Below are 8,833 nucleotides of genomic sequence, written 5' to 3'. Positions count from 1 at the left end.
CAGGGCAGGTGCGGGCGTGTGTGCAAGCGTGCGCGTGAGGGTGCAGAGGGCAGGGTGGGCTGAGTGAGGGCAGGGCCTCAACCATAAGAACAATGGGCAGCAAGGGAGCACATCCACCTGTCCGCCTGTTCGTCTGTCCGTCCATCTGCCCGCCCGGCTTACCTCACCTGCCTGGCTCCGTGTGCCTGCTCGCGCCCCACCATCCCGCGGTCCGCCATGATGGGCTTGGCCGTCCGTCTGAGCACTTTCAGCCACTCCAGGACGCGGGTCCCTGCTCTTGGCCACTGTGTGGCTGGGAGGAAGAAGTGTGACTCTGGGCTGCAGCTCGGGCTCCCACCGCCGATTGGCTGAGGCAGGGACCAGATGACGGCCTCAGAACCCTATGGTAGCCATGGCAACCAGCCCCTTTAGACACCGCCACCCGGAGCCACTCCTGACTGCCGAGGGAGCAGGCAGTGCCGACGTGGGCCCACACCAGGGTCCCCTTGGAGAGTAGGGTCAAGCATGAGTGGACCCTGCTCCTATACCAGCTGTTGAGTGTGTGTGTGTGTGTGTGTGTGTGTGTATGTGTGTGTGTATGTTTCTTGTATGTCCGGTTTGAAGGGTCCCTGTCCCTCTCTTGGGACGTGTCCTGTCTCACCACCTGGTGGAGGCAGGAACAATGTCTTTTTAGCCTCTACTTCCACGAGGATTTCAGGTCAGGCTTGCCCCAGGGGCTGAAGGCCAGCCCCTCTGGTGAGAAAACCATGGATGACGGCGGTAGGAAGAAGGGCAGGGGCAATTCCCCATGCTAAGGGAGACAGAGCCAGGCTCTCAATCCACCTCAGACCCCAAAGGTCCTTCCAGCCTCTTCTCTGCCTGCCAACCCCTCCTCCACACTTTCACAGACCTACTCAACACACAGGCTCACACAATCCCCAATCAAGAGCCTTTAGAGGCCCCAGGCCGGCCCTGCTGCTTCATAGACCCAGTGTCTGTGTCCCCAACCATGCAGGACTCCGAGACTTCAGTCAAACCCAGCACTTTCCAACCCTGCAGGAACTAAGTACACACCTGTGACTCTACCTGCTCTTCCCTTGGTCTGAACTCCTAGGGTCTCTCGGCACCAGCCCCTTGGTAAAGCCTTCCCGGGTGTCTCAAGACAGGGTTCTCATCAAGGGCGTAACGCAGCATTACCCCAAGGACTGACCATCCTGGGAGCTGCAAGGCAGTGAACACCCTGGAGCCGACCTACCCCCATCTCCGTGAGAGTCCGAACATTCTTGGCTCAGCACAAACTAGTCAAGGCTCCCATGAAATCCAAGGGAGAGCCCTGGGAAGGCACCTCCCACTTCCCGGCCCAGGCCCAGCCCACACCTGCTGAACATATGAGGAAGTGAGTAACAGCCATAGGCCTATGAGCAGGTGTGAGTCCCAAGTCCCCAGGAAGAGGCCAGGGACTGCTGAGGAAGCCACTGCCCGGGTCAGAGGGACACAGAGAACAGCGGGAGTGGGCTCAGGGTGGGCCGGGCTGGGCACCCCCACCCCCACCTTGGTCCCAGACTTCTCCACGCTGGCTCGTCCCTCCCTAAGCTGCTCAGTCACAGCCTCGAGGGCAGGCTGTCGGTGAGGACATAGGCCAGGGTCAGCTGGAGGTGGCGGAGGGCCCAGGGGCTGAGGGAGAGGTCGGGGAGGGCTCCGGCAGGCTGTGCCAGAAGGTGCTGGATGGCGTGGGACTGGTTCTGTGGAGCAAGTTCAGCTGATCCAGGGCTCCAGCTTTGGGGCAGGCGGCTGGCAGGGGTAGGAGGGAGAGGTGTTCAGGGGTTCTGGAGCACAGGCTGAGGGAGAAGGACGGTACACGTGGCTGGGCCTCACTACAGCTCCTCCGGGCTCCTAGCACCCCGACGCAGCCAGCTGGCACAGGGCCAAGATGTGAAGACCTGCCTGTGGTCTCCACACCCGCCACCTGCAAGCCAGTGCACCCCTGAACAGGACTCCATTAAGACCCTCAAGGTGAGGGACTGGGCCACACCTCTCCTGACCTCAGCTGTCCTTCCTAGGCCTCGAGGCATCACGGTGTTGACGGTCACACTTGTCAGGGCCCTCCACCGTCCAGGTGTCAAGGGACCTCTCCATCTACAGCTAGTGATGGTTGACCCTCGTGGCCCTTGAATGGATGGGCTGTCACGGACACATAGGGACTCGGCCAACCGCAGGGCTACATGGGGAGCAAGGGGACTTGCCCGAGCTCCTAGAGGGGCGGGGCAGGGACAGGGGCACAGCCTGTCTTCCCACTAGGGGCCAGCGCAAGGCAGCTCTGGCTTCGGCGGGCTTGACCTGGGTCAGTACAACTACCCAGCCCACCACAGAGGCCCGAGGGGCTGCAGGGACTCAATGAGGGGACTGGAGATGGTCAGGGACACAGTCACAGCTGACTAGCAGAGGTGTGGCCCATGGGGGAAAAGTAAGGAGGAAGAGGGCTGGAGGGGAAATGGAGCCTGCTGGGCTCCCACAGCTAAGCTCCCGGTTGGGGTGTGTGTGTGTGTGTGTGTGTGTGTGTGTGTGTGCGCGCGCATGTGTGTGTGTGTGCGTGTGTGTGTGTGAGCATGTACAGTCCCTGTGTCCCCTTCCCACCTTCTGGAAGGGGGAACAGTGTGGCAGATTCTCCCTGCTAGGGGCCTTCCCACACCTGAGTTATTGTTTCATTTGGGGTGGGGAGGGGAGGGGAGGGGAATCTGTCACTCACCGAGAGTTCCTGACCTTGCCTGAGTCAAGGGTATTTGTGGGAATTTGGTGAAACTGACACTGACTCTACCAGAAAAGGGCCAAAGCCACAGCCAGGCCCATTGCAGGGTACGGGGAGGTGAGCACCGCTGAGTCGCATCAAGCTCTGCTGACCAGCAGCACCGGAGGCCAGTCTGGGCTGTCCTTGTGGAAACCCCACGTCCCCAGGGAGGGCAGAGGGGCGGCCTTGTTTTTCTCTGTGCTGCCCCCAAGCGCGGTGACCCACTGCAGGTGCATCTCCGCTTCAGATACTCTTGCCTGGCCCGCCAGTGCTGACAGGGGGACCCAGGCCAGAGTCCACCCTCCTCGACTGTGGCCCCCACCCTGCTCCAGCCCCACACCTTGTGCCAGCAATTACAAACACTACAGGTCCTGGTAGGAGCTCCCCCAACCTTGACCTGTAGCCTTACTGGGGGCAGGAAAGAGCAGAAGAGCAAGGTGTGACTGAGAGCCACGGCCAGTGAACTGGGGACGTCCTGGGTACACAGCATGGGGGCGGGTGGAGGTGGCATCACGTGACAAAGGCAGGGCTACCAAGGCATCAGTTTGATTCAGTTCAGCGCTGACCATGGGAACCGTGAAGTGGGGGCCAGGAGGGCTGCCCGTTTCAGAACACCACCGACCTAGCTGGAGCCGGGGGCTCTGGTTCGCGTAGCCAGGCTGGGCCTTGAGGCCATCCAGAGCCGGGGCACAGGTGGGCTGGGCACCGTCAGCTTTTGGTAAAATTTTAGAAACATTAAAAACTGTTCACAGTGTTAGAGCATCACGTGAAGAAACAATCATGTGCATCAAAACACGGGTCCAGAGGCGTGTCCCAGAGGAGTCGGGACTGATGACAGCATTTCCCGGCTTCGTAGACACCTCAGGATCACTCCGCAGAGGGCAGGCCCCGACCCTAGATGACCTCCCTATGCTGTGGGATCTCCAGGACCCTCCTGAGGCTGTGTTCACTGCCCAGCCCTGCCCACTGGGCCAGCTGCACGCTCCCTCTGGCCTCCACCTCCGTGAACACAGCCCAGATGTCCTCACTTCCACAACAGCCCTCAGAAGATCTGGGTGTTCCTTGGTCAGCTGCCAGGACCAGGTCAGGGGAGTCCCTCCCTGTGCTCCCAGAGAGATCTGAATGGGTCTCAACGCTCAGTACTCCCAAGGAAGGGTTGCGGAAGAGGGTCAAAGCACCCCCAAATTTCGGGGCAGGAGCGGGCTCAGGTACCTGGCCCAGCCTCCCCCTGGGAATCCCATCCCTGCACCTCCCGACCCGGTAGGGGCACTTGCCACCCTGAATGGCCAGCACAGATCTTTCCCTGTCACCCCAAGTCAAGCCACAGCCTCCCTGCCCCCACTCTGGAGAACACTCCGGATGGGTGGAGAAGTGCAATCGGGGAAGGACCTATTGCAAGACGTCTTCAACTACACTGGACTCTCTCCCAGAGGAAAACAGCTCGGCCACATCCCGGGTCCCTGGGGCAGGGCGTGACGAGGTCGAGGACTACTCAGGAGAGCTCCGCTCCTCCCAGCAAAGCAGCACACACATGGCCCGGCTCAGACTTTACTTGTGCTGCCCCCACTTCAAGGGGGAGGGGGTGCCACAGAGGCAGCACGACGGCCCCAGACCTCTTAGGATCCTGGGGCAAAAGACCCCCTGGGGCCTCCACAAAGCTCACCCAACCCCGGGAGCTACTGAGTCAGCACACAAGAGCGAGTTCATCCACTCCCCAAATACGGCCCTCGCCACCACCCCAGGCTCAGTGTCCACGGTGCCGCAGGGCGGGGTGGCTGCGCGTGGCTGTCTGGCGTGGGTCACTGTGCGGTCAGTTCTTGTTGGCTCTCTTCTGCACTACCACTGGCTCAGACAGTGTCTGGTGCTGAAGCCGCTCAATCAGCCTCTCCACGTAGACCTTGAACAGAGGAGTCGGGTCCTATGGGAGTGAGACAGGGTCAGGATAAGTTGCTCTGGGGAAGGTCCGAATCCAGTTGGCCAAACACCAAGAGGAATCTGGCACAAGAAGACTGGACCCCTCAGGCTTGGCTACAGCCACCGGTCCAGAGGACAGTGACCCTGTCCATGAGACAGGGGCCACCTTCCCTTGGGACATAGGGATCAGGCATCTGTGGCTACAGTTAAGGTGGCAGAGAACAGGGGCAGTGGCTGCTGTGCCGTGTGGGTTCCCTTTTCCAGTAGCGACCACAAGCTCAGACCCTTCTAGGGTACACACACAAAAAGACCTCAACTAGGGGCGCCTAGGGGCTTAGTCGGTCAAGCTTCTGGCTTCCGCTCAGGTCATGATCTCATGGCTCACGAGTTCGAGCCCCGTGTCAAGCTCTGTGCTGACATCTCACAGCCTGGAGCCTGCTTTGGAGTCTGTGTCTCCCTCCTTCTCTGCCCCTCCCCTGCTCACGCTCTCTCTCTCTCTCTCAAATAAACATTAAAAAAAAGAAAAAAGAAAAAAAAAGAAAGACCTCAACTCGCTAACAGGAAGACCGCAGGGCAAGAAGGCGTCAGGCAGCCAAATAAACCAAAGGTGCCACCGAGAGTCTTTCTGTCCATAAACTTATGAAGCTAGCCGGGGGCGGGGTGGGGGTGGTAGACAGGAGAGGGTCAGACCCTCGAGGGGAGGGCACGCGCTACAGGGAACCCAAGACCATGGCTCCATTGGGGCGGCTCCTCCCCAGACCCACCCAGGGCAGTGGCCACCAGCCCAGGTTCCCCAAGGCAGCCCTGCCCCCACCCCATCTGCCTGCTGGTGCTCAGCGGTTGGTGCTCACACATGCTCACCTGCTCCTCCAGGAGCCTCTGCTTCTCCAAAGCCTCGTCTAGCGTCAGGCCGACCCACTCAGCCTCTGCCTCTGGGATGACAAACTCCTGCACAGGAGGGACCAGGCCCACAATGAGGCCAGAGGCACCAGCCAACGGGGCCCTCAAGGAGCAGGAAGTACGAGCCAAAGCCCTTACCTTGTACTTTTCGTAGATGGCCGCCCGCTTCTTGGGGTTGTCTGGGTGCAGTTGGGGGTCCTGTCGGGCCAGCCGCAGCAGCATCCCTCGCTTCAGGTCCATCCCGAACTTGGAACACAGGTCCTCCTTCGGAGTCTGGCAGGAGGCTACGCGTGGGGCCAGGTGTGGCTGGCCATGCCCCGCCCACCCGAGGGCTGACCCCACCAAGCGCCTCCCGGGCCGGTGGAGGGCCCCAGGCCGTCACAGGACAAAGGACTGTGAGCTGACACAGGTGTGCCCCACCAAGTCTCTCACTAGCCGGGAGACTCCACTGTGTGCTGACCCGACGAGCCCTGACCCCGCTCCCCGCTTGCCTTGAGGATGTAGAAGTCGAACCCGTAAGCCTCGTCAATAAGGTCCAGGGTCCGCATGGTCACTGTGACGGTGAATTTCGTGTCCAGTATCTCACTGTAGAGCTGGCGCTGAAACAGCTGTGGCTTCCACACCTTCTTCACCCTCTTGGAGAGCTAAAGGAACAACAGAGAACCTACCTGAGACTCGGGACACGGAGCCAGAGGACCAGCCCCCACCTGTGGACCCAGGGATCAGCTTCTCCTCAGCCAGTCTAGCACGTCCTGACCCTGCCTGGGTCGCTGGTGCGTGTTCCACATGTACGACCATAACTCCGTGGTCCACAGGCCATCACATTCCAAACCAGGGACCAAGGGACCAAGGGCAAAGGGAGATGTCAGCCTGAGAGCCACCAGGCAGGGGGCTCAGCAGCCCCTCCAGACTGCCCACTGGAGACTGCACCGTGCGCAGGGCTGACGTCCTAAGTGCGATGACAAGGTGGTAGTGCCAGCCCTGTACGTGTCACAGACACACTGTGGCATGTCAAGCCAACAGGTGGCTGAAGACCCGACCTCCCCCTACCTCCTCTCACGCACAGATCCCCTCACTCCTCATCCCTACACTTCATCTCGTACCCACCCCAGGGTCTCTGCACTTACTGTTTCTGGTACAGACCACCGCCCTGTCTCAGGATACCCAACTGGCTTCGCAGAGTAACGTCTGCCAGAAACGCGTCTTCACAAATGAGCATGCCTCTTCAACGGAGCGGTGTCTGCACCATACTGTAAGCGCACCACCCCGCCCCCGGCCCTCCACGCCCACCTTTGGAGCACAGCACTGAGCCCGGAGCAGCAAAACCCAGAGGAGCGGCCCCCCGCCCCCACCCCCAGCCTGTCCTGCTCACGTACCTTGTCGTTGTTGGTGTATCTGTGACCCAGGACCCAGCCCTCCCCACCCCAGAGCCCCAGCTGGGACTCTGGCGGGTAGTAAATGGGAACGGGCACATCCTCCACACGCTCCCGCTGCCCATTCTTGGGGTTGATCTTGAACTTAACCCCGTGCGGCCTGTAGTGCACAGGAGTGGGCGTTCGCGCAGGCTCCTGCGAGCGCAGGTAGTGCCGGGGCAAGCGGGAGCAGATACCCTCCCGCAGCCGGAGCTGTTTCCAAAGGCCAACCGGGACCTTGTGCAGGGGCATCGCGGCGAGCCTGGAAGGGGGCAGGGGGGCAAGGGGCGGGGGGCGGGCCGCCGTCACTCCGCAGCCCGGCCGCATCCCGACCCAGACCTCCGACACCAGACCCCTGACTCCCGCCCCTGCCCCCCACCCCCGCGCGGCCTCTACCTCCGACCCCGACCCCGACCTCCCACCCAGACTACCGGCGCGGCCCTGACCCTCGACGCCGGCCTCTTGACTTCTGACCCCGACCCGGACTACCCGCGCGGCTTCGCCCCCCGTCCCCTGACTCTAGACCCTGGCCCCGACCTGCGGCCCCTACTCCGCCCCAGTGACCCGAACCGCGGACCCTCCGACCCCTGCACCGCCTACCTCTCCAAGTTCCGCGCCCCACCGGAACCAGAAGTCCTGACGCAGAGCTTGGCCCGCTATCCGCCGCTGACTGGCTGAAAAGCCCGTCCGTCTACCCTCGTCCCGCCCCCTTTCCCGCCTTTAGGGACCGTGCAAAACGTCCTGCAGGGACGGCGGCGGCTCCAGGCACCGTCAGCAAATGAGGCCCCTTTTGCCTCGAGCGGAGCCGGGGGCAGGGCGGGGCGGAGCTTGTCATCCCAGGTCCCACTCCCCCTCCTCCCCGAAGGAGAGCAGAAATCAATGAAAAACGCTTGTGTCTTGAAATATCACTGTAGAATATTAAATTCATCAATCGCAGCGAAAGAAGGGCTACATAAAAATATGTCCTCTTGTCTTAAAATTTTTTTACCCCCCAAAACACCATATATAAATGTCTCCCCTTTACAAGCCTTGAGTGACCTAGTGGCCAAGTGCAGGGTGAAAGGGGTGGGGGAGGCCTCCAGGGAGGCCACACCTTGGACAGGACCAAGAAGGGAACCCCCCCCCCCCCCGCAGCCAGTAGGCAGGATGGGCTGGGCTGCATGCCTGCACCCCACCCTCAGCGGCCTCGCTTCCTGTGGCCACGTCCCACACCCCTGGTCCTATAGCAGCAGCCCACTGCAGTTTTGTCTTAGGGGAGGGGCAGGGCACTGACCCTGGGGCAGTCAGCCCCCCTTATCCTGCTTCTCCCACAGAGGAGGCATAAAGGCCCAGCCAGATCTCTGGGAAGCCCCTCCCCAAACACACAGTTGAGCCCGGTGCAGGGCTACAGTCATCACCTCCTCTCCGGGGAGCAACTCATCCTTCTGAGCTCCAGACAAGGTCCCAGGAACCCCAGGGAAGGCTGAAGGCACGGACCTGGGGCAAAGTGTGCCAGGTTGTATCACACCCCTAGAGCAGCTCGGCAGCCCCTCCCAAAGAAGCCCTTCTCAAGGGCCTGCAGCTCCAAAGCTGAGAGCCAAAGGGAGGGGCAGGGCAGGACCAGACAGCCAAATGCCAGCCTCTCCATGTCACTCATGGCAGCCCCAGTGCCCATCAGCTCCCTGGGGACTACGGACACCTCCCCCCACACTACTGCATCGGTGGGAAGCATCCCCATGCTTGAGGAAGGCTGGCATCAGGGAGGCAGGGAGGGCACAGCTCCCAGGCCCAGTGGGGCGGGGCCTGTGGGAGGTGAGCTCAGGTGTCCCTTGTCCCCTTGGGTGTCACATCACAACCTCACAGG

At 61.4% G+C, this 8,833-nt stretch overlaps 1 protein-coding gene across 3 annotated transcripts; it reads right to left on the bottom strand.

Annotated features, from left to right (window-relative positions):
• Window positions 1-4,298: 4,298 nt before the first annotated feature.
• Window positions 4,299-7,645, bottom strand: MRPL28 (mitochondrial ribosomal protein L28). 3 transcript variants are annotated; one of them, XM_047098043.1, is made up of 6 exons: window positions 7,591-7,645; window positions 6,955-7,252; window positions 6,070-6,222; window positions 5,717-5,851; window positions 5,540-5,626; window positions 4,299-4,682 (listed from the first exon to the last, which is right to left on the bottom strand). In XM_047098043.1, exons 2-6 carry the CDS (start codon window positions 7,240-7,242, stop codon window positions 4,575-4,577), a joined length of 771 nt encoding a protein of 256 aa, XP_046953999.1. In that variant the 5' UTR covers window positions 7,243-7,252; window positions 7,591-7,645; the 3' UTR covers window positions 4,299-4,574. The 3 variants fall into 3 exon arrangements, with proteins under 3 accessions (XP_046953999.1, XP_046953998.1, XP_046953997.1); XM_047098042.1 differs by lacking the exon at window positions 7,591-7,645 and adding an exon at window positions 7,528-7,563; XM_047098041.1 differs by lacking the exon at window positions 7,591-7,645 and having other exon boundaries at window positions 6,955-7,360.
• Window positions 7,646-8,833: the final 1,188 nt, after the last annotated feature.

The sequence above is a fragment of the Lynx rufus genome, unplaced genomic scaffold, assembly GCF_022079265.1.
Source record: "Lynx rufus isolate CCGP_SWC_20201006 ecotype Redwood Valley unplaced genomic scaffold, mLynRuf1.p SCAF_43, whole genome shotgun sequence".
NCBI lineage: Eukaryota > Metazoa > Chordata > Mammalia > Carnivora > Felidae > Lynx > Lynx rufus.
Note: the sequence above shows the minus strand (reverse complement) of the source record. Positions and strands in the feature narration are given on the sequence as shown.